A 26,232-nucleotide genomic window follows, 5' to 3' on the forward strand; every position below is an offset into this window, starting at 1 on the left:
TTAGTCAGTTTTCCTTTTAATTGAACTTTGCGGTTGAATGTTAAACCAGAAAAACTATTCCCACCCCCCGCCATCTAGCACACAAAAAAAAAAAAAAAAAAAAATCTCAACAACAAAATGCAGAAAGAAAATCTAATAATAATTGCCACTAATATTTGGCAAGACTCACATTTTGGCTCCTGATATTTTTAATCTTTCTGAGACAGTGCTATTCCAAGTGTTACATGTCAGATTTTGCCTCCAACAAGCCAATTCCTCCTCTCCTTGTCCTGCAACAAATCCACCATCAAGCGGTTGATCAGAGTAGATCCAAACCTGGAAAGGTAAAACTACAGGACAGAGAGGACAAGCTGCAGGACAGTCAGCTCTCGGCACCTAGAAACAACCGATTAGGGACAGCAAGGTGCCAAACACAGCAACACCGCCAGCGCGCTGCAAGCCCTTACTGGCAACTGTGGAGAAGGTTGCAGGCAAGGGCAGCCCCTGGAAGGGCTCTTGCTCCTTCACCCAGCACCAGCCAAGAGAACGGGGAGATACAGGTATGGGTGCGAGGCCTCCTCCTCCTCCCCTGCCTGGCAGCTTTGAGTCCTCCACGTGCTCTTCCTCCATTTAGAGGCTTGACAGAAAATCCAAAAGCTCTTGGCTCTCTGGAGGACCTCAAACTGTCAGACAGAAATACATTGCTTTCTGCTCCATTGTACAGAAAAACTGAGGTCCATGTCTAGAGGACAGCAACAATGACTCAAAATATCTGGGGATTGATTTTTTTTTAATGTAAAAAAAAAAAACAACAAAAAACCAAGCAAATTCTTGCTTTATAAGAGATTTTTTTCCCCCATTTTCTTTTAGACCTGGTCCCTTCTGATTGGTTTTTACATTTCCTGCTGGTCTTGACAAAAATCCTCTTTCTGCAGTAGTGGAATTTATAATTAAAAATGCAACATTCACATTAACACTAGGTGCACTTACAATATTCAGTCAGGTTTGGTTTTTTTTTTAATTATTGGATAAGGAAATCTATAACATTAACACTTCAGCACATTAAGCAAACATACCAATTTCCTACAACAGAAACTTCTGCCTTTGGACTACATGATAATGCACCACCACAAATGAAAAGACAAAATTTAGTCAGGAAAGAAGGACATTTCTCGGCGAGAAAGGTCACTAGCACGAGCAGTTCTGCTGCGAAGGGGGTGGGTTGTCTGTGAGTCGCATGGTCCTTCCAGAAGTGCCCCTGCAAGGGTCTGATTCTATACTCTCCGACATCTTTTCACAGATTATATCCACGAGACGCTCAAACACCTGCCTTACGTTGATGTTTTCTTTGGCACTAGCTTCAAAATAGTCAAAACCTGTGAGAAAAAGTGGGAGGGGGGAAAAATAAATAGAAACTCATGCTAATGGAGATGTTTTTTAAAATACTAACCATTTTTTTCAGAATTCACCTTAAGAAAACAAGACATTAGCCAATTCTTAAGCTCAGTTGATTCCCACAATCTCAGAATACTGAGCAGAAATACTAAAATTTATCAAGCATCAATAAGAGTCAAAGGCATAAATGGGTCCTTACCATAAACACACCTGCAGATGATACAGCTCTGAACAAACCCAGGACAAGGGAGTCGAATTCTCCCACTTACATCAGTGAAGACCCCCCGGGCTGCAGCTGCTGATGACATGCCACTAACCGCTAATGTTTGGAGGGGCCTTCCTGGGCTCCACACGCCCCTGCGCCACAGGGCCAGGCTTACTCTACGAACCACTACTGCAGTCTGGCAAGAGCAGACACCAGAAAGAGAAGCAAGATTGTGGTTGTATTCCTTCAGCTGACCAACTTCTGCGCGTGTGAACAAAGTGCTCCGTGACTTTGGTCTTGTTTTTTCCCATTCTTTGTCTATTTAGACGGAAAGCCCTTCAGGGTGATTACTAGTTGCACAGCACACATCACGACGGAGCATCTGTCCTGACAAGGGACGTTTAGCACTGCTGAATTACAAATAATGTTGTGCACCTCCTACAGAGTAATTTAAGTGTCCAGTCTAGCTGCAGTGATGAGTACAGATTTTCAAACGCAGACCGTTTCCGATTAAAAAAAAAACCCCAAAACAACAAACAGCAGCGACGCTGGAGTTACACCAAGGTGGGGATGGCAGGCAGACAGCCATTCCTGCTGCCTCCCGTTGACACCCTGCGCTATACAAGAACCAGCCTTCTCACAGACGAGCCTGAGCCCTGCCTCAGACAGCAGAAATGCGCCAAACTGTGAAGCATTTCTTTATTTTTCTAGCCCCAGGGGTCTCAAAGGCCAACTGTCACTTACAATGGCTGTTGCTTCCGTTCTGCCAGTTTATTATATTGCCAAGAGTGAGAGCTCAAGCACCACAGAGAGTTTATTTTGCAATAAGCTACATTCTGTTGTGCTTCATTTTGGGGATAAACTGATGCAATGCAGAGTTCTTTGAATCTGCCACAAACACAGGGAAAGATAAGTTGTCTTAATCGATTAGTCCGCCACTGCTGGTAGACTGAGTCACCTTCATGTGTGAGATAACAAGTAGGTCTCTACCCCATTCCAACACTTTAAAAATCATGGGGCAGCGGGTGGAGTGATGGGGGAGGGCATTTGCCCTCGTCCTGCATCAGACGAGGGTGCCGTCTGCCTCACTTGCCGTCTTTGATGATGATTAAAAATGTAATCAAAAGGCACAAGAAATCGGAGCACTGAACTTGGACGTTTGTCAGTCCAGCATTGGCTTAGCTTCTGCTGTGGCTGAATCTGTTTTGGTTTAGTTCCTGTTCAGCCCAGTAACAGTTTTTTAATCTGATTAGGAAATTATTTCAATGATGTTAATGTCACATTAAGCATATAAACTTAGATAAACTTGCTGAAGGATAACCTTTATGTGAACCGTTATGATGAAAGCTAGCAGTTTAAGCAGTTGATAGTCAATTAAAGAGATCTACCTAACACACAAAGTAATTCCAGATAATGCTGTACACATTATCACAGTTAATACAAGGAAAAACCGATGGATAAACCAATACGTACATATTTTTTCAGCCCTTTTAAAAAGGGCATTAGTATGTTGGGAGGTTACAGAAGATGACAACTGGGACAGCACTTTGCAAAGGCAAAGCTTTTGTTTTGCTCTGCACTGGAGTATGTTTCTCTAGGATGAGCTGGACAAGTGCAAGGACGGGTCGGTGCCAGAACTGGGAATTCTTCAGCAGAACAGTTTCCTACTGGTGGAGTCAGTTGCTATGGTAACTGCGTACGTGTGTTCTGAAGTGTCCCATATGTAACGGATTCAGATTCTAGATGCCAGGTTTGTACTCAAACAGATGAATTTTGCAGGGGAGAAAAAAACATTAGAAGTCCAAACAGGAGTGGGAGTTCCAGTAAAACTCTCTATTTGCTGTTACATTGTTGTGGACAAATTTTCAACTACTAACAGTGTAATTACTCTTGCAAAATATATGAGCCCACTTGCATTCACAACGGTTTTGAGAGTCTGCAAGCCAGGAACCAAGTTTGTTCACATTCATATTTTCAAAGCAAATTAGATTCTGATAACTAAACTCATAACTGATTTTGCAAACTAACCATGTCTTTCTTTGCTTTGCTAGTCCTACATGTAAAGAATTATTATTACAATAATAATAGTGATGGGAAATTAGAGCATTCAGTTTGATATTTTCTCATTATTTGTTTATGGTGGCAGTGACTCAAGTCTCCAGTCATGAATGGGACCCCTTTGTGCTTAGCACATGTAGAATTTACCCGTGAAGGCTCCAAGCCTGCAGGCCTTTGCAGACGTGCTTTTTTTTTTTTTTTCCCACACAAAACATGAAAAAATAATCTGATTGGAACAGTGACTATCTTTCTGTTTCTATCACACAGGTTCCTATCAGAAAGCCATACTTTATACTCATCTATGAGCATGGTTTCTATACCTTTGCCCCAACTAATAAATAGTTATTATCTGAGATTTAACCATAATTGGCAATTTGATCAAGGTCACACTTTAAATTAAAACAATGTATGCAATGTGTACTGGAACTCCAGTACCCCCAGTTTAATAAGATGTTATGAACCCTCCAATTACTGCTTAAGAATTGAAGACAACATAGGATTTTACAAATTGGGGATGATGGCGATTCCTTTGGGTCTGGTGACAATCTCTACTCTTACAAGCTAAACATATATTTACAGTATGCCCACTGTAAGGGTCTCCACTGTTAACTGAATTAAATTTTAACAGGATTTACTTGCCACTATGAATTATTTAAAAGAAGACAACTGTATAGTTAAATCTTAACACAGAAGACCTGATTCCATATTAAAAAGATCATATATGCTATAACAAAAAATGATAAATGAGAAATTAGGATGAGTTTATTTTGCTGTTCATTCTAAAATTTTCATTGCAATCCCAGCTTCCTCTCAATGAAACTGTTTTGCTTTTTCTATCCTGTATCAATAACATAATGCCATTTCCCTACCTCGACAGAGAAGCCTGGTACATTTTTAAAACGTATTTTATTCAACTCTACAGTTCTAATGTATAAACTTCTTTTTTCATTGTTTAGTTGCAAAAAAAAATTTCCTTCTACAAAAATCAATGTTTGCATTCTGAAAATGACTCTGTGGTACTTAGAGACCTGGAAACAGAATTGTATATATAAAACCTTTTTCTCTTTTCATTCTGCTGAGCTAATAAAAGCTGTTCTCTCCAGACAAACATTATTTTCCTTATATACTTAGATATTAGCTTTACAGATACAGCAACACTACAAAGAAAGTAGTATTCAGCACTAAGAAAGTAAAATATGGACCTAGAATATGCTACGCCTCTTAGTTTTGATACCATTATTAAAGTATTACTGCTGGAAGGACTTTAATTTGTACAATAAAAAAGAACCCAATATAAAGAAGCAGAGGAAAAAGTAGAACGAAAGTCTTTTACATGTACCTAGCTGATCCGCCAGATGTTTCCCCTTCTCCACAGGAACAATTCTTTCATCCTCCATGTCACATTTGTTTCCAACCAGGATCACCTGTGCATTGTCCCAGGAGTAAGTCTTGATTTGTGTGGCCCTACAGCAGGTCAAAAAATATTGCTACCTTTCATCAGCCGTGCCAAAATACAATCATATATTAAGCATGAAAACAAGTGCCATTAACGACAACATTAACATCTCAAGACATTTGTCTTTTAACCAACATATGACCAAGCTTACACATAAAGCAGGAATGCACTGTGTAATTTATAGCACCATTCTATTTTACTACTCCTTAACTTTTTGTGACAATAAAGTTTCTTGTTATGATCTTTAAAACGCTTGCAAAGTCTTGAGATCCAGACAAAAAGCTGAATTCAATGATTTTTCAAGTCTAGGGACAAAAAAGGCATTCTTCTAGAGCTTGTTCTCCTTCAGCTGTAATCTGTCAGAGGAACGACAATCAATTACACCTCTTAAGGATATTGTCCCTACAGAGAAAGCCATACAATAGAGACACACTTCATGCTATATTTACAACTTCTTGTAAAACACATAACAACAATAGTTCAGAGCAGACAAAAAAGATGCTCATTTGCTGCAGAGCTTTAGTAACACCATAAGAAATTGTGTTTTGAGAGTCAAACATATGGAAGCATTAAGTCATCTTTGCTTGAACAGGAAAACTGGTTCATGGAGACTGAAAATTGCATAGGAACATGGAAACAATTGCTAAAGAGAAACAAAAATTTACCAAATTGGAAAGATACGGGATCAAGGTAAGGCTCTGTGAGGTAATATTTGATCTCAGCAGGATTAAGTGATACCTAACGCAGGAAACAGCAGATGCAATGACAGACGTCAAGTTCAGACAAATGCTAACTTCAGTGACAGAGGGATCAAGTGCATGGGAGCTTAAGCAGGAGCACTGGGATGAACTTGAAGACTCTAAAGCTCTCTGTGGCTCATGTGCTGAAACTGGAGTGGAGCTCTCGCTGGATACCAGGAGTCTGACCTTACATTTAGCCTCTTTATAGTTTTTCTATGAGAAAACAGAAGATTTTTTTTTTTCCTATTTATCCTGAGGGGCCAGTACTTTCCCACCATCCTCAGTGAGGTGTCACAGAGCCAGCAGCAGAACAGTATTAGCTTGGTAGCATTCATTTTCATCCATTGTATCTCCAAGTTAGCTCTATCTTTTAAGACTCCCTCCTTCCCAAAGGTAATTAGGCTGCTCTGCCAGAGGCAATATAGTCCTTTCCTCCTCCAGTCCCTACTCACCTTCCCACTCTTTGTACCTACTTGCCACCTCTCTATACAGGACACTACAGTTCCAGGCAAACCTGCCATTCCCCAGGAGAGCCAGGAGTCCCTTCAGGTTTTCAGTTCTGTTTCGTTTGCTTGAACTCCCTTAACAATAAAGCACTTGATTTCTTCTCTTTTGAATCAGCAGCAGCCTCCAGCTCTGATCCGCTAATGATAATCTAAATTAGTTCGAGTTGCTTACTTGCCTCTCCCATGGAAAGCAGCCAGTCACGTTACTCCACAGATATATATGAAAAAGGGGGTCATTTCACCGTGCAACTTGCCTTTAAGCAGCAGCTTGTCTGGATTGCACTGGAAAACATGAACCTAAACCAAGCCCACTGCACAAGCCCAGACCCATAATGGAACACAAAAATAATCAAGGACTTTGCGCAGTGAAACCTCCTACTCTTCTTAGTGTCCTCCTGGAAAGGCACTCCAGACCCAAGTTTGGCTCCTCCACTTTCACCCTCTGAGTCCCTCCATGTAGACAAGCCCTGTGAGAGCTAACATGAATCTGTGATAAGTTTATGCAGTACTCTGGGGTTTCCCAAGGCTCATCACAGAAAGGGGTGACCTCAGAAATCAACCAAAAGCCCAGAAAGATGAAATCTTCTCTTCTGACTCCCATTTCCCTCTCTGGATTAATTTCAGTCCCTGGGGAGATGCATGGGGACACACTACAAAATCTTAGCTATTTACACAGAATTACTTAGAAAATAAAAAAGAAGAAAAAAACATGGAGGATCTCCCACAGAAACTCATTCTCAGTGTTTTGTACAAGTAGGTGAAAATCCTCTTTCTCAGAACACTGCCATTTGCACTTATTAGGAATAATATAAAAAAACAAAACCCAAACAAAAAAAGTTAGGAAGAAAGTCTAAAAGAAACGCTGATCCCCATGCAAAAGGAAACAGCAAATTTCCAGAAGCTTTTGGAAAGGTAAATAAATAAATACAAAGGCTTGTGCAGTTGAGATGTTTCAACAATTATCAGGGCAGTCCAATATACACACTGCAAAGAACATATTCCTGTGACACAGTAACAATGCTGTGCTTTATTTGTGCTGAATTCCCCAAATTAATGATAAAGCATGGCTTTTATGCTTCACGCTTAGAAGAAAAATAGTCTCAGGTTCACAGTTACATGCATATATCAACAGTCTAATTTGGAGATCAGCCTTAAAGAAAAATAAAGCTGATGATTTGTGAACTCAGCTGTTTCTTAAATCTAAGTTAAATTTAACCAATTTTTTCTTCCCTTCTATGAAATTGTCTAGATTGTCCAAAGCAGAGTTTCCATAATATTTTCTACTTACTTTAGAGTATGAAATCCTGAGTATATTCTAGTTTCAGTACAGTTTCAAATGAGGTATAAACCACTGATTTATCTACACACCAAACTATCAAGTCAATGTCAAAGAATAACTGCCAAAGGAACCTACTAAAAAGATCTAGAAACTGAAAGCCATGAAAGCTCACTTAACCCTTTCACTTACCCTACAGGAAAGATGTCTTGTTATTCAAACAAAACAATTAGTTATTTTAAAATACCAGGTAAAATCCACCTTTGCTTTTGCCCATTTATGCTTTTTCTTCTAAAATAACCTGACTGTACTCTTGCCACGCTGCAGTAAGGAAGATCACTCAGGCTTAATCTTTTAAGGCTTCTCATACAATCTGCTGTACCTTTCCAAGTGAAGGAACAAGAGAACAGGTCATGTCCTAGACATTCCCAAATGCATTTAAATTGTGTATCTTACTCTTTCTCAGCTCTTCAAGATAATTATCATTAATGACGGCGATTCACATGAATGAAGGAAAGACTGTACCTCGCATTCATACACTACCTTGAAAACTTGTCTAAACACCTGATATACAGCCATGATCCTCCTCATTCAGGAGAAAGACTGTCTTTGTTTGGTTTAGGTGAAGTATTTCTGAAGTGACATGAAGCAAACCAGAATCCTCTGTAGAACATCCACCCATAGAAAGAGTGAGGTAAAGAGATCACCCAAGGAAGAAAGCATATGGCAGGCTGGAAGAGATATTCTCATTTCCCTTGTGGGCAGGTAAGGCCAGGTCAGGAGGTTGCTAAAACAGTCACATGCCGATGAGCCAGAGATGAGAGGTAAATCGCACCATACATACATGGGAGGCAGTTTTAGAGGGGATGTTGGAGCTTCATGAAAAGGCTTGGAGATTAATAAGGCTAGTGAGCACAACCTGCTATGGCAATTTCCCAGCTAGAGGGAGGATATAAGCGCTGAGACACTGGAGAGGTCTAGAAGGGAAAAGTTGTCTCTCTGATGGAGAGAGACATTCCCATAATTTCAGTGTAATTATAAAGACGAATTTTGAGAACTTTCTGTACCCCTATAAGCTCAACAGAAGGTAAGAGCTTGTCATGGGCGAGAGCTTACTTGGAGTGCTAGGTCTCTGGTTCAGCTGTTTGTTCATGCTTTTGGCTTGTTTTCTGTAGGGAACTCTGCAGGAAGAGATGGTACAAGAGAAAGCAGTGAGATGGGCCAAGACTCATGTTGACAGCCTGCTTACACAGCATCTTAAAAAACCTGAATCACTAAGCAGCGGTAGGCCTAGCACCAGCAAGAACAAACAAGCTTTAGGACTGGAGAATGCCCTACTGTAAAGCACATAGATGACTACCACACACAACTTGACCCATTCCAAGGTGTTGTGAATGGGTACAATTTTGCATTATGTTCAGGTGGGAAATTCTTAGCAGCCAATGCAAATGGACTGGGATGGGCAGCAGCCAAAAGTTAGTGGAAGGGCCATCACTTCATATTTTATTTGCTGATGATTTTCTTGAGGTATCTTCCTAAGTTTGATTGTATTTGCTTTATGAACCCAGTCCCATGATCACATGGCAGGTGGTTTATGCACCTTTCTATGCTGGAGAAACACTCAAATTCCATCTACACACAGTATTTTAGAAACAGCTGGGAAGGTTAACAAGGTTCCTTACCAGATTTAATTCACATTTACTGAGTATTGCTTGATTTATTCTCAATGTCTAAAAGTTCAGCCAATCTGCTGCATCATGCTGCATTTATGACACAATATTCAACTTCATAGTATTCTTTATTTACTGTAGCTAGACACTGAAAAACACATCACTAGCCAGCTAGGATAGCAGGGCACTTAAAGGAGAGAAAGGATGTGTAGGATTAATTGCTGTAATTTCTGGAAACCCGCAGGATGTAAGAAGACCTGGGATGAGCTTTGCTGTTAGCTTTTGCATATATTCCAGGTGGATGACCCATTTAATTTCAGTGAAGGTTGAAATATGGTCTTAGAACTAGCGTGGTTTATTGTAGCCTCATGTAAACCTCTGCAAGCAGAGAGGCAACTCATGTATAGGGCCACACACCTTCCTTGCAAGGTAGAAAGCAGCTTGCAACTGCCATTTGCTGGGGATCTGGGAGGAACAGCTTCATTAGCAGAGAAGAAGTGGTTCAGGCACTTGTCCTCCCACCAGCCCATCTCATGTCCCAAACCTCCTGGCTCCAGCCCTCTCACTCTTACAGAGGTCCTCCCTCTTGGGCACAGCAGGCAGAGCAGGAAGGCTGTCCCATCCACGTGTGATGGACAAGACAAGGCAGGGCTGAGCATGAGGGGCATGCTAGTGAATTTGCAGCCTGCGCAGCTTCCCAGTTGCTGCCACTCCATCCTCTCACCAGCACCAAACAGAAGCACTGCAGGACTGCTAGGGCTCTGTTTTTATCATTGGGCATGCTGCCGCTGTCTTGCACTTGACCTGAAGAAGGGACTAGGCTCACAGAGATAAAGGCTCTGAGCTAAAGGAGCTCAAGTAGTAGACACCTTAATTTTCCAGGGAGTACAGTTAGTCTCTGAAGACCAGATTCAGTGTAACGTTTTTTGGAAGCATAACTGTATGACACAGCGTGGTAAAAAAAAAAAATTAAAAAAAGTCCCTCAAGAATTCTACCTACCTGCTATGCTAGCAAATGGCAGGGCTTGATATAGCAGCACCAGCACCAGACAAAAGCTTTTGTTTCCATTTCTTGTCCTTTCAGAAGTTTAGGATGAAATTTTGCAGACTGGGGAAAAAACCATCTCTTAGCTGCATGGCCACTAGAGGACTCTGCTGGCACAGCGATGCTGGCTTTGCTACAGTCCTCATCTGCTCTCCTGTGGACAAGCTTCAGAAAGGAAGGAAATGGGCTATCACGGGCTGATTTTATCTGCCTCACTACATCATTTGGGCTCAAAATCTTAAAAGTGATGGTTGGAAAGATTCCTGACATACAGAGAAAAAAATGTATAGTTTAGTGAAAGATATTGCCCTAGCTCACATGTCTGTACTCCTATGGAAAAAATCCCTGTGCAGACACTTGGAGAAACAGCTTCACCTGAGCTTGGTGGAGGGTGTGCCACGTGGAGGAACCTGGTTTTGGCAAAGCCTTTGGGTTTGTGTTTCTAGCAAGGAAAAAATTTATTCCTCTATCATTAGGTGCTAAAGGACAGCCCAGGGAAGGTGTTGCAGTTCACCTTCTGCAGCATGGTGTCATGATGCTTGAGACAGCGTGAAAGTGGAGACTCCATCTTTAGATGTGATGACCATGACGAACTGCGTCAGGGGACTGTGAGAACAAATAATGGGCAGCCTTGGAGGAAGGCCAAATTACTAGAAACAACAAACTACATTGCTGCAACTTTTAAATTACAAACTAGATTAGGGAATATAGAATAGGCGTTCAACAAAAAGCCATGCTGAGCTGGATGCTAAGAGCCAGTGCCATAGCCAGCGTATGTTCCAAGAGAAGGAGGCTCTTCTGATCTGTTAGGTAAGAAAATTTTAAGTCACCTACATGCTGCTGTCACATGCTCCTGGGAGGTCACCGAGATCACTGCCAATCAATCAGACTTGGGAGATGACATTAACCACTGCATTGCCTTTCTTTGCACACTGACCATACCCACCTGCAGTACTCAGCAACAGGGTAACAAGCAGAAACGACTGCAAGACATTTGAGGGGAGCCACTGAGGTATTACTTCTGAAGATAAACACAGCCTTTCCCCTACCTCCCCGTGCCCCGTATTTCCCACACAAGGTCTGGTGTCCCTTTGAGAGGACGCTGCAGCAGGACGTGAGCTCCAGCAACAGGGTCCAGCCTTCTGCTTATCTGAGCCGTGCCTGCGGCTACCACCTCACAGCAGCAGCTCAGATGTCTTCACCCCAGGCACTGTGCTGGGTCCCTGCTGAGAAAACACCTCCCATCGGCTGCCACTGAGGGGACTGAGGGAACTGCCCATGGCCACACAAACGACGTGTGCTCTGGCTCTTCTGGCAAGACCTCTACTCTTCCTGCTCTGTACATGTACTTGTCTGGAAGGCAGGAGAGCAGGAAGAAGGTCTAGGCCACAGCTCCACGTCCAAAATCAGATCACAGTGTGGGGTGAGGTGGGACATTTCTTCCTGAGGAGGAAGACAGGTGGCATGAGCTACAAGGGGAGCCTCCAGGTGGGGAAGGGGAAATGCACACCAAAACATGGGAGAGACGAGCCTGGGTTCCAATGCAGTTTTGATACTGCCATGGAGTTTTCAAAGTGACTGATCTGGTGCTTTCTTTTTTCATTGTAATCCAAAAATATTTCCTGTTTTTCTGTAATCAGAAAGCCCAGAAATAATTTTCTGGTGTTTCCGCATTGGTACTGAATTCAGTGGATCCAGAAGAGCTTATAACAGCTGAGAATGTGTTTCATACCCAGTTTTAGGGCTAAGTCCTCACCCTTCCCATTCAATAGGTAACTCCTCCTCCCGCATCTCACCATTCCACACACTGAGCACTGCCTTACAGAGTCTTCAGGTGCTTTCTGTAGTCAGCGGTAACAGACAAGCCCCTTCCAAGGGGTATGCTTGCTTTCTGCCCTAGACCTTGCTCTTCCCCCTCTTATTACAACTACAACTAATTTAAACTCCACAAGTTTTAAATGGGTCAAGTTAGATTTTTAATCATCTCAAGTTAGGCAAGGTTAATACTGTTCCATGTGTCTACACTTGCATGTTAAAAAAAAAAAAAATTAAAAAAAATCACTTTTTAAGGCAGTTTGGAAAGATTTAGTCTTATTAGATTTAAAATGAGATTTGACTTGAACAACCACTGTTAAGCTGGATTGTTTTAGCTGCATAGCCAGAAACCTCGTAAGCCCAAATAATGCATTAAAGAATTAATTTCTTTACAATACTATAATATGCAAATATATTTGAATTATAACTTTTTCATTAAAGTGACGCTGTAGAACTTTATCTAAGGGCAGTTTAAAAAACAAATTATTTATCCCGGAGTTCAGATGAAGAGGAAAGAACACAGTAATGCAAAGCACTGTGGAGGGTAGGATGTCTAATGTTCTCAACAAACAATTGTGAGGAGATAATTGCCCAAAAGAACAAACCCCAAGCCAACAACATTTCATACCAATCCTGCACTGCATTGAAGGAGTCTTCACTGGTGATATCATACATGAGGATGAAGCCCATGGCTCCTCGGTAGTAGGCTGTAGTGATGGTCCTGTATCTTTCTTGTCCAGCTGTATCCTGGAACAGAAAGGAATATTTAGGCTTTAAGACTTCAGTTCTTAGAAACAGGAGTTGTAGTTAGGTCCTATATCTAAAATAAGGCACCCACTTTTTGTTATTATACATTTTTAAATTCTCATTTGCTCCTAATTGAAATGAACTTTACTTACATCTTAGCATTAATTGGGCTTTTGCATCAACTGTTATTTGTTAAATGCATTTTGACACATGTACTATTTAAAAAAAAATCAAAGCTGTCAACCCTTTAATTGCTCTTCTCTGCCTCAGCCTCAGTGCAATAATAAAATGTTAGCAGAGTTCACCGAAAGCTGACACTTCAAAGCAGAGGCAATAGAAAACAGCCCAGGACTGTACCAGGCAAAAAGACATTTATGTGTTGCAATTTAGTGTCATGATCGGGAAAACGTCCTTGAGATAGATGCTGCGGGTGACTCAGTTCTCACCTGAGGTTAGAGACAACAATTAAAGACTTGATGCAATGAAAATTATACTACAAAGTGAATTTTATGTGGAATATCCCAATCATGATGTCTGAGGTGCACATACTAATTTGAGATTTACTAATCCTCTTCTGTTGGTTCATCTTAATTCTCTTTACCCATAGAGTGCTGTAGAATACCTCTACCTGCAGTTGTCATTTCTATGTTCAGCCTGGCAGCACAAAGGTGAAACTCTGGCATATACAACAGAAGAATTTCAAAAGACTTGTGACAGCTGGAAAACATGTCAGCTACCATCTGTTGGATGTCAACAACATTTATTCCTCTCATTTTGGGTGCCTGCTCTTAAACTGAGGAATATTTCTACATGGGATCAGCAGTCCTGCAGCTAAACCATTCCCTCTGGACCTGCCTTCTGAACCAAAGAGACAAGTTTTGTGTTTAACGTCTCTCTCATTCTCACCTATCATTTGAACAAACATATTTCATCCATCTTTTGGCAAATGGCAATTCTGTGAAACAGCTTCATGGAGGCACAAGGCCTTACCTTCAAATCACAGAATCACAGAATCACTAGGTTGGAAAGGACCTTCAAGATCATCAAGTCCAACCATTAATCCAGCGCCACCATGTCCCCTAAACCATGTCCTGAAGCGCCACATCCACACGTTTTTTGAACACTTCCAGAGATGGCGACTCCACCACCTCCCTGGGCAGCCTGTTCCAATGCCTGACCACCCTCTCAGTGAAGAAATTTTTCCTAATATCCAATCTAAACCTCCCCTGGCGCAACTTGAGGCCATTTCCTCTTGTCCTATCACTAGTTACTTGGGAGAAGAGACCAACACCCTCATCGCCACAACCCCCTTTCAGGTAGTTGTAGAGAGCGATAAGGTCTCCCCTCAGCCTCCTCTTCTCCAGACTAAACAACCCAGTTCCCTCAGCCGCTCCTCATAAGACTTGTGCTCCAGACCCCTCACCAGCTTCGTTGCCCTTCTCTGGACACGCTCCAGCACCTCAACATCCTTCTTGTAGTGAGGGGCCCAAAACTGAACACAGTATTCAAGGTGCGGCCTCACCAGTGCCGAGTACAGGGGCACGATCACTTCCCTACTCCTGCTGGCCACACTCTTCCTGATACAGGCCAGGACGCTGTTGGCCTTCTTGGCCACCTGGGCACACTGCCAGCTCATGTTCAGCTGGCTGTCAACCAGCATCCCCAGGTCCCTTTCCGCCGGGCTGCTCTCCAGCCACTCCTCCCCAAGCCTGTAGCGTTGCATGGGGTTGTTGTGGCTGAAGTGCAGGACCCTGCGCTTGGCCTTATTAAACCTCATACAGTTGACCTCTGCCCATCGATCCAGCCTGTGCAGATCCCTCTGCAGAGCCCTCCTACCCTCCAGCAGATCAACACTCCCACCCAACTTGGTGTCATCTGCAAACTTACTGAGGGAGCACTCGATTCCCTCATCCAGATCATCAATAAAGATATTGAACAAGACCGGCCCCAGAACCGATCCCTGGGGAACACCGCTTGTGACCGGCCGCCAGCCGGATTTAACGCCGTTCACCACTACTCTCTGGGCTCGGCCATCCAGCCAGTTCCTCACCCAGCGAAGAGTAGCACATGTTCCGCACAAGGTGTTGACTGCTTACAGGTTAGCAGTTCTGAAATGAATGGTCCTTTAGTCCTCCAAACCCCACACTTAAGACAGCATTTACTCCAACTGGTTTAAAAATGTGATTAAAGTTTCTCTTCTCTAGAGAAAAAAACCCTGAAGGACTTATCAATCATATAGGTGGTTGGAAGAGTAAAATAAATCTATGTAGAGCACTCTTGCAGGAGTATAGAGCCAGTTTCTGATCAGACACAGCACATCACCACAACCGCAGAAAACACACAAGGTGCAGTGGGTGGGCAACTACTCAGCTTTAAAAACCTTCTGCCCACCATTCCCATACATGCAGCTTTGTTTTTGCTGCATGCAAGAGACAGTGTTGGCCCTTCCAGAACACATGCTAGCCAGTCTATGAAAAAGGGAAACATCAATGATAGCCTGTCGCTCCGCACCAGAACACCACAGAGGCTCTCTGTAGGAGGAAAGTGCTTGTAAATCAGCTCCCTGCAGTTTGCTTAAAAGGCTCTGCCTATTGCACCACCACGAGACTGTGCACAGCTGTAACACACCGCAAATTTCCCAGTGGAGAGGTTATGCAGCAGGAATCCTGCTGTTTCTCCAACAATCCTCTGGAAAAATAAGAAATTTGTCCTTGAAACTTGTGCATTTATTTCAAGACGGGGTAGTCCATTGGCTGATCACGGCAAGGCCCTGCACACTGACTGAGAGAGAGTCCTCCTGTTCCCTCCTGACAAGAACTACCAGAACGAGGTGGAGTACACCGTGCAGCCTGAGTGACCATTTCTTTTCCTGCCATTGATAAATCCATCACTCGTATTCACTGACACCGCATCCCCGCTTAGCTGCTGAACGGCTAAACCAGCTGTGCCAACTAGATCCTGACTGTACTTCCTCAAGTGGGAAAAGTCTCAGCAGCAATAGCACTGTTCTGTTTATTCACAGACATGACAGTTGCTTTATGTTAGCCTGATTTCCTAAGGACACAAGGCTTATTAAATCATCACTCTCTGCACATGCACATGTATATGCTCTTTATAACTCTACTTTTGATCAAATGTGACTGAGGGAAAACTCTCTCCAAGGTACATTCTTACAAATGTTATGAAAATAGTTGGTGAGATGAAGACGACAGACCTTAAGCATATCTTAGCTGGGGAAAATAGCTTAAGTGCAATGCTTATCTTTTTCCAACACCAAAGGATCCACAGTGGAGAGGTTTTCTTCATGCCTCACAAGGAGAAAGACCTAAATCAGTATTAGTAACTTCTCAGATCCTGTAAGCAACAAAAAGAAACAAATCCATAGGAAGTTGTGCTTCTTCAGTTCTCATGCTCACAGCATTATTGTTTTACACCTGCAATCCCAGGTTCTTCTACCTCTCAAATCTCATCTTCTATTTCCTGCTCTGTGTTTAGTGCTTATTTTGACTTAGAGCATGAGGCTGCAACTTGGCAGTAAGTGACTGGAAGACACATTGTCAAGCTAGACGCAGAATAATTTGGAAAGATATTAAATTTGACAATGGCTCGGAGCAAGGAGTTAGCTCTGAGGATGTACATCCAGGCTGTCCTGGGAAGTAGTCCCAAGGGACTCCGAGGGTGACTTCCAAAACCTGCCCTGGTACCAGCTCATGTGCCTCGGCTCAGTGAGGAACTGGGCTCAGCCCACAGAGTTCATCTGTGTTAAAGGCAATCTGCCCAAAAGCTCTGAAATTTTGTAATTCTGGTTTGTTGATTTCAGTATTCTACCTACAAACCCCTTGTGGGGGGAGCAATTTATATGGTGGCAAGAGACAGGGACATGGCTGCAGGAGGTACAGAACCCCAAAGGACTACATGCATGTGCTTAGTCATAACCTGTTCTCTGGGGGACAAGGCACTTACCTCATTAGGAAGGCAATTTGCATATTCATTAGTATATACTAGGTGCCTGCCTTCTCAAGTTATCAGAAGGGGGTGGGGGGAAGGCATCCTATATTTCATGGTATGTAAAGTTTATTCATAACCTTGCCCTGGTAGTGATGTGGTACAATGCAGAGACATAATTCGTCTCTCTGCGAGTCACTGATGGATTCCTCGCTTTGTTTGACTGTACAGGTACAGTGCATGCCATCTCCCCTTAAAGGATTTTAGGTGCATTTCTCCAAATCCATTTGAATCTTTGTAATATCACCCTGAAGTGAATTTGTTCCTCAGGTTATTTTAGCTTCTTAGACAGCTATAAACTGGCTTAATTTTCTTGACTCACACCATGTTTTACGCTAGCTTCAGTGAACACCCTCCATCCCCCCCAGATACCTCAATATAAAATAAAACAAACGGCAAAATCTGAGCTCACTTTCTTCAGCATTTACAGTAGCTGCCCTTGCATCAGTTGAAACACCACAAATCTTAGGTAAATATACATTATCAGTTTTCTATGTGCAAGATATTTATCTAATGAAGGAGAAAATAACTGATGCAGATTGCTTCCCCCTGCCCCCTCCAAGTTGTCTGCAAGATTTCCAGGTAGACCACAAACTCATTAGAAGTCAAATAGATGAAGCACAGGCAGGGATCAGCAGAAATCTGGAGTAGCTCCAATTAGCAGTCTAGCAAATGCCTAGGAAAAATAGCCTGAGCGTTCAGTATGCAGAAGCCTGTTTGGCTGTCCCTGATGAGGAATCAGAAAGCGTGGTTGTAATCAAGCACAGAAGGGTGAGGTATATTCACGCTAACAACACTGTTCTTCTGTAGCTTACATATGCATTTGTCCTTGATACAAACAATTAAAACCCCCCACAAGATCATTAGTTGGTAGCTTGAGACAAAAATTTGAAGGTTTTGCATTAATAAGCAATCAAAATTCACTGCTTATCAGAAGAGAAAAAGACCCAAATGCATTTGCATTATCTGCAGATGCCCTCTACTCACAAAATCCATCACCTAAACATTCACAACAGGAGCACAATCAGCTTTTCTTAAGTTTGCTTGACTGTCTAAACAGAAACAGCAAGGTACTTACACAGGAAACATATCTGAGTGTTTAAATCATGACAGATGCTCTTTGCTGCAGGTCTGAAAAATCAGAATCCCTGATTCTGAACTGTTGTTCTTCTAGTGATTTCCAGCCACAAGTTCTTTGTTCCAAATAAAACGTCACTGAAACTTCTCAGCTGTACCAGATCTAATCCCCTCAGCACCATGACTGTTCTAGCAGTGTATGTGACAAACAGCCTCTAAAGAATTAAACCTAGGAATTTTTTTAAAGGATTATGGTTTGATTTTGTTTTGTTTTAAAGAAGAATAATGTCACAGAATCATTAAGGTTGGAAAAGACCTTTAGGATCATCAAGTCCAACCATCAACCGAACACCACCATGCCCACTAAACCATATCCTGAAGTGCCATGTCTACATGTTTTTTGAGTACTTCCAGTGACGGTGACTCCACCACCTCCCTTGGCAGTCTGTTCCAATTGCTTGACCACTTTCTCAGTAAAGAAATTTTTCCTAATACCTAATCTTATATGTAAGAATAAGAGTCACCTGTTGTCCAGCTGGTTGGCAACAATTACAAGATGTATGTACTTAGCATCATCCTTCCTTAGGCTGCTCAGAGTCAGAACAGAGGCTACATCAACACCAATAACCAGCAACAGTCACAATTTTGGGTCTTCAAAGACCTCTTCCTTGCATCACATCGCAACACCTATGCTATAGCTTTTTATACCTCATTCGGAGTTTGGTCAGCCTTAGAAACAGGATAATTGACTTCACAGCCCCACGCTTAAGGGGGCAGCAAGTTGTTAGACATCAAGGTACCAGGAAACATCTGTATGGGTAAGGAAACATTGAGGCTTGTGCAGAGCTATGCCGGTGTCCCTGTCACGAACACCGAGAGTGTCATTCTGCCATCCATAACCTCTGCCCCGCCCCCGGCTCTCTTCCCACCTCTAGGCAGATCCCTCAAACTGTATGTGCAGCCTTCTCCGCTGCTGCCCTGTTCTGCCTTCCTCACTGGACCTTGCTAGCTGCTCGAAGCTGGGGAAGCAAACAGCATTGCCTTACCTTTCTGGACTGTTGCAATGTGAAATGTTAAATTTCTCACAACCTACAGCAATTCTATAGTTGTTTTGGTCAATACTACTGATGCCCGTGGCAAGGCGACTGTTACGTTCCTGTCCCACTACTCTCATGTCAGCACCTGCATTTCAGACTGCATGCTCTCTGGGGCTGAGACCTCCTTAGCCGTGCATTTGCCCAGCGCTCGGTACAGAAGGGCTCTGCTCTGTGATCAGAGCTCCTGGATGTTACATTAACACACACACACATTTCCTTTGCCAAAGTGGACTTTTGAGTGGACGCCGCCAAGAATCAGCTAAATAAAAGTCACCTTGAGAAAGACAAAGGGAAGAAAAAAACGACCCACCAAGAACCACAAGTGTGAGTGAAGAGAGTGACCTTGGGCAGACTAGTATGTGCCATTAATAAAGAGAATGCTAACATTGAGCTTACTGTTCCTGCTGGCAGCTAGAAATAGGAACAAACAGGCAAGCAAGATGAGTCACTGGCTAAGACATGGAAAAGACGTGATGTCATGAAAAGCCTGTGAAGTTTCAATTGCTGCCAGGAACAAAATAACACCTGGTTCCTTCAGAGCTCAGCTCTGATTAAAATGCTCCAGTTAACAGATCGTACTAAGCATGTTTTTTTCCTCTCTTGTTATTGAGTGCTCCCGTTGCCCAGGAGTCACTGGAACCTACTCAGACACATTTAGGTACCTTAAGAGCCAGTTCCATTCAAGCAGTATCGGCAATATGCAGCAAAACATTTCTGTTGTGGAAAAAACAAAGCCAAAAACACCACCACAAAACACCCTGTCTTTTTTGATAAAAGGCTCTATCCTTGCAAAGTGTTTTTTAAACATTTCCCACTATGGCTATCTTCATTTCAACCCCTTAGAGGTAGTACAACCAGAAGCCTTGGATAATTTCAGTACCACCAGTTGCAGAAGCTTCACTTTTCTCATCCTATTGTGCTCACCCTGTACAGAAGCTCCTACCACCCTGTTTTCTCTAATATTCCCACACTAACTGCTCCCACCATGGAGATGCAAAAGTTACGAAAACAGACTTTTAATACTTCCACAGCCTACAAGAGCTCACCAATAGTCACCAGAGGCCTCAGTCTTCCTCGACACACATACTTTTACAATTGTCCCCTATAACTCACTGGCTGAGTGTCCCTTCAGGTGAGGCACTGCACTTTCAATTTTAAAGTACTTTTGTAAACTAAATTGATGGACAAGGAAGAAAAGTTAGTGCAGGTTGACCTCAGCCACCATTAAAATGTTTCTGGTGGTTGGGAAGCCCCAGTTCTTTAACTTTGTTCAGCAGCTCCACACCTTTTAAGACAAAAAGTGAACCATTGAAAATGCAACGGGGTGCATTTGCTCAGCAGAATGTAATTTCCAAACTGGAATCAGGCCAACATACTGTGATTAACACTCCTGCTCATGACCTAGTAAGATGTCAAAAAAATACTAATATTTCCATTTTCCCAAGTGCCTTGAGATTGTAGTGAAGATTAGCAGCAGTTGCCCTTCCTGATCTGTCAAACGGTGAGGAAGACTGAAATAGGGCTGCTGGCTTATGAACATTATCTGCTCTTCTCATCTTTTTGTAGGTTGAGTTTCTCTGTTAGAGTATTTAAAAGACAGTGGCTGCAAAAGAGAAATCACATGAAGAGGTACACACAAAGATTGAGTTCATTGTGCACATTTCTTAAATCGTACAGAATTGAAAAGTCTTATTTTTCATGAATGAGAAATAATATGAAGATCAGTCTGATATTTTTTAATTTTTTCCTGATCCAGTTACCTTGATAGAAAAATAAAGATATGCCAGTAATAAAAATCTGTAGCATCCACACCACATACTTCCAACTTCCACTTCTCTAGCTGAAAATAAACAGCAGAAGGTAACGGGAAACAAAGTTCAGAAGTATGATGCATTTGGAAGCTCATCCACTGCGGGCAAGTGATAAAACCATCACTGCTATAATAAAAAAAAAAAAAAAAGAAAATATTAAGAGTGAGATCCTAGAATAAGGAGCATTTTAGGCACAAAATGCATTTTTATATAAGGATAGTTTGGCAGGTTTGCAAGATCTTTCTAGTTGTCCCACATATAACCTTTAATTCTGGTAATCAGCCGCTGTAAGAACAGCTGTACCATGCACAGATGTGTGAGCAATGTTAGCCACTATAAGCATTATTAATTAGCTAGGGTTGTTGAGAAGCAGATAAATTAATCACAGGCAGTACTTCAGAAGCAGCACTACACTACGGTGAATGAGTGGACATCCTAAATGGTCCTGCAGTGCAGTGGACAGACGTGCTACAGACCAGCCACCACCGTGGGGGTCCTAACAGCAGCCTTTTAACCCATAGAGATGTACAGCAGAAAGGAAAATCTCAATACATTACGAATCAGCTGCCGAAAGCACAAATGCAAAATCCGTGAGGAGGAAATTAAACGATCGGCGGTACCAACCTGTCTAAATTCAGTAGCCTGGTTCTTTGATCTGAAAAGGATCGGGGACAGGTGAAGGGAATTAGCATTACAGTGCTCTCGGCACCCTCCCCCTCAAACCCACGCCAGAAAAACGGAGCAGATCCCAGCTCCCAGAGCCGCAGAACAAGACCCAGACTTCCCGGAGCCTATTTCCAGGTGATCAAATGTCATGGTAACCAGCAGGAGAGCCGGGCAGCGAGAGGGGCCGCTCAGGCTCTGCCCCCCCGGCAGCATGGCGGTGGTAGCCAGCCCCAGCACGGCTGCACGACTCTTGGCAAGGCCTTCAGTTAACTCATTTATGATATGATAACGACGAAATATACGTGTCCAAAGGTGTCTATGAAGCTCAATGACTTTGTGCCTGGAAGACCTGTTAGTACCCCCAGTTGTAAGAAAACTTAGTACTCTGCTACGAGCATCGCTCCTAGGGCTGTTCTTATCAGGGGAAGATTTCAGTTTATTTAGTAGTGTATTAGGGCTAAATCTAGGCCTCATACTTCACAAGAGCCCTCCAGAGATATTATGTCAAGGAGGTCAATTCTAAGACAAAGTGCTCGGAAATTCTGGGAAGGTGTTTATGCTTATTTCTCAGATTAAAATACCAAATCAAATTACAACCATGAGGCAAGAACATGTGCTTTAAATTGAAGGGCAGCGGCAAGACTAAAAGAAAATAACCAAACATAATATATATTAAGAACCACATGACAATATAAAAATACAAAAATCTTTTAAAGTCTTTAAAACCCTAATGTGTAATTTTTCAAGATTTGGTGGAAATTAAGAGTTGATCAGGCAATTTCCACTGTATTATCTCCCAAACTAGGAAAAACCCCCCACTGCTGAATTTAGGTGAGCATTGAACAAAAACATAAAGACATTTAAGGTTCTAGCAATCAAGAAGTAGAATGAAAACTTAAAGACAACAAAACGCAAGAACAATCTGAAGCTCATAAATCAGAAGGTAAATAAAAAGGTATGTATCTCACTTCAGTAGAGCTTGAAATACATTTTCCAAATGCTGGAATTAGCAATAACATAGATTCCTCTATCTCATAAGTCTATATTTGATAGAAATGTGCACATACTTTGAAAAGCAATGCAATAAATAAATCAAATACAGTTCTTCATTGGTGACATGAAGGGGATTTTGTTTAAATTCACAAAAATGTAAAAAAACAATCAAATGGAATTTGAAACTTTCCAAGTAAACCCACATCTCTGCTGAAAATAGAAAGGAAGACTTTCAGCTAAAGGACAGATATTTCGGAGTAGTTGTATGCATCTTTAAATAGAGGCTTAGAATTAAAGTTCTTTGTCAACGACAACAGTACACGCATGATGATGCTCAGTAATAACACAAGACAAAGAAAATAATCTGCTACCATTTGCCGTAATATTTTCTATTATAACCACACAGTCCAGATGATAAACTAGAAATTTCATTGTGTAGCAGCTGCAGATGGCTCTACTGCACTCCCAAGGCAGTTCAGTAAGCAGCTGAGGTCCCTTTGGGGCTGTCATGTGGTTACAGTGCCTATGGGTTTCTTGGTGTGAGGTCCTTTTGCACGCTATTTTAAGTTCACCCACCTATGCTGTCTCCTCCTTTCCATTTGGAAAGCGGGTCATGAGCAAATACTTCTTGATGTAAATGTGAGATGCTTTGCTGTTTGATATTTTTACTGCGTACTAATCACTTCACCACCACGACACCTCTCTGCTTTGCTAGGCCACGTACAGCTTCCTAGCCTTTGGCCAGTGGACACACCAAGTGCCTGAGTGGCTCAAATCTTACTGATGAAAAGCACATCTTCATATTTACCCTTTTAGAAAGATAGAGGAAAACCACAGCAGATTTCTCAGCTGAAGAAAATGTATTATTCGCTTCATAAAAAAGGAAGGACATATGACTAATTTATCTGACATTCAAACAAACTTCTAACCCAGTTCCAATCCTTGCCCAGCCAGTCCCTACCTTAGCAAGAACTGCTTCTCCGTACTCTAAGATCAAATGGGGCTACAATCAGATTCTCCCCTACCATCATTACCTACTTGAGATGTCCCAATTACTTCCTTCATCAGCTGTTTAGAAAGCTGACTTTTAGCAGCTCTTGGCTGGAATCACTTTGCATTTCTTTTAAATTAAAGATACTGCACCTAAGCTCATTTTAGGAGCAAACCAAGCCAAAATCCATTCTTCTAAAAACCCATTCCTTTTTTCAAGGACAAATGGTTGCCAAGGAACCCAGCAAATGGAGGAAAGGAAGCCCTACCTAAAGGGGAAAAAACAAAAAACAACAAACAACCAAATAAAAAAAGTCTTTGAAGACCTGTCTCATTGAGAAAGATCCCAAGAAGCCAGAATACATTTCAAACATATTTAGCAAGCAGACTACAGCTGGGTCAACCACAGCATGTTCTGCAGCAGGTCCACAACTCTGATACTAATGAGAATATCAGGTTAGCACTTCCGATGATCAGGACTTCAGTGAGAAATCGTGGTCCAAACTGAGGTTGGACAGGTGCTGCTGTGCGCACCTGACATTGCCTTTGAGTATAATCAGCTGGAAAATGAGCATTAATGGATGTTTGCACCAGCATGAATCTCATACAGTTGAGGTCAACCAATATAAAGAATGAATATTGACAAGAAGAACACTGGTGGAGAACTCTATCATATTTCTAACGGTTTATTAAACAATGTGAGACATAAAAGCAACAGACCATTTCAAACCCAACTTGCTGCTAGGCTACTACGTGCATGTGTACACAAGTGGTATGGGCCAAAGAATTATCATCCTAGCAGGAAAAATGTTAGCTACAGCGAAGGTTTGCTACAGCAGCATTGTTTACACTTTTTACAGGATTTGAGTGAGCTTCTACTGAAGGCAACAGAATTACTTTTATCGGGGGTAGAGTTATGGGGCATTGAAGACTGTGCTACGGGGACTGACAGTGTCGGACATGGTGCACTTACCTGCTCTTCTGATGGAGAGCAGTTATGTTGCTGCATGCCTCCAGGTTCATTTGTCCCCAGCCATTCACACCAGTGGGACCTCGGTCAGGGTCTCAAGCACAGCCTGTACTTACCAGGACCACTCAATTCAGCCCAGATTTGGGGAGATGCCATTTGGCGATAGAACGTTGATATAAAATAAGCCCTGAAGTTAAGGTCCTGTCTGCATCCACTGACCTCAGTGAAGAATCCTGCACATGCAGAGGTCCTGACTACTCTCCCATGAGACTAAGTTTCTAGGTAAGAGGAAAAGAAATTCAGCATTCTCCATGTGATCTGTTTCTCAAACCACAGACCTTCTTCTCCCAAGTAACTAGTGATAGGACAAGAGGAAATGGCCTCAAGTTGCGCCAGGGGAGGTTTAGATTGGATATTAGGAAAAATTTCTTCACCGAGAGGGTGGTCAGGCATTGGAACAGGCTGCCCAGGGAGGTGGTGGAGTCGCCATCCCTGGAAGTGTTTAAAAAACGTGTGGATGTGGCGCTTCAGGACATGGTTTAGGGGACATGGTGGCGCTGGATTAATGGTTGGACTTGATGATCTTGAAGGTCCTTTCCAACCTAGTGATTCTGTGATTCTGTGACCTCAGTCCAAGGAAAGAAAGCTGTAAGAAGAGCTGTTAATGACAACTCCAGACTGTCTTCTTTAAAGCGACTGAAAATCCTATGTGCAACAGGGACAGCATGAGATCATATTTGTACAGAACACTAAATGCGTGTGATCCTTTACAGATAAACAAAAATATGGGGGCATCATTCTTCATTATATTCTATCAATTTTATATTAATATAGCTTCATAAAATAGGGAAACCGCACAGCATCACCCCAAGCAAGCAAAGGTCTATCAACAAATCTGTAAATTGAAGCAATCATAGTATCAGGCACAATACAAGCACAAGCTCATGCATAAGCATTACGCTGCTTCCATAAATCACCCAGACTGTCCACCAGCAGAAAATTGACAACAGGCTCCCTGGACCACCAGCTCAGTTCAGCAAAGGGCAATTCTACACTCCATTACCACGGCGCTTTTAAAAACAGTTCCCAGCTCAGGAATTAATTTGTCCTGTTACATTGGGGAAAACACATACTGAAATATTTATCAAATGCAACCAGGTTCCTTAGTGAGAACTAACCTCTGGGCAGATTGAGCTCATCTGCTTTCACGTGTAGCTATGTGATTTTTCTGGAGAAGGTGCAACAAGTCAATGTTTTGAGGAATACAAGTTATTTACTATGACAGAGACAAAAAGAAGGCCCTTAGGACTTGTTCTTGGTCTCAGTCCCATTGATCAAATCACTCCCATTGAACAAAACGGTGCAAAAGCAAACTTTGGAGGAAAGCATAAGGTATAAGTGAGCAGAATTAGATTTGCCAATGAGCTAAAGACATTTTAAGTGTAAGAGGACACAAATTCAGCAGCAGTACAACTGCTTCAAAACTTTATGAAACCACATTTAAATGAACTGCACTTTCTGCCCGCTGCTATTTCACCTTACTCCAACATCAAGGGCTTAGAACTCGACCGAATTTTGGAGGCTCTAGAACAGCAGGGGAAGTTTTGGCGTTGGCTGTCTGGACCTTACCCTAATGCTTTATACCAAGATTCAGGCAGTGATGGTATCTGGCCTTTCCGCAGAACAGAATGATTTCTGGTCTGGGAGGAAACAGTTTCCATTTCACGGGTA

General features: G+C 42.3%; 1 protein-coding gene across 1 annotated transcript in view; it reads right to left on the minus strand.

Moving 5' to 3' along the window:
* Positions 1-1,167: 1,167 nt before the first annotated feature.
* Positions 1,168-26,232, minus strand: part of RAB3B (RAB3B, member RAS oncogene family) — a gene marked incomplete at both ends in the record, with an annotated part of 53,329 nt that continues 28,264 nt past the window's right edge. The window contains 3 exons of the mRNA XM_082003016.1: positions 1,168-1,355; positions 4,977-5,101; positions 12,774-12,892. Of these exons, the coding sequence (XP_081859142.1) occupies positions 1,168-1,355; positions 4,977-5,101; positions 12,774-12,892 (432 nt within the window). The remainder of the gene's footprint in view (positions 1,356-4,976; positions 5,102-12,773; positions 12,893-26,232) is intronic.

Source organism: Phaethon aethereus, assembly GCF_964289735.1.
Source record: "Phaethon aethereus genome assembly, chromosome: 8".
Classification (NCBI taxonomy): domain Eukaryota; kingdom Metazoa; phylum Chordata; class Aves; order Phaethontiformes; family Phaethontidae; genus Phaethon; species Phaethon aethereus.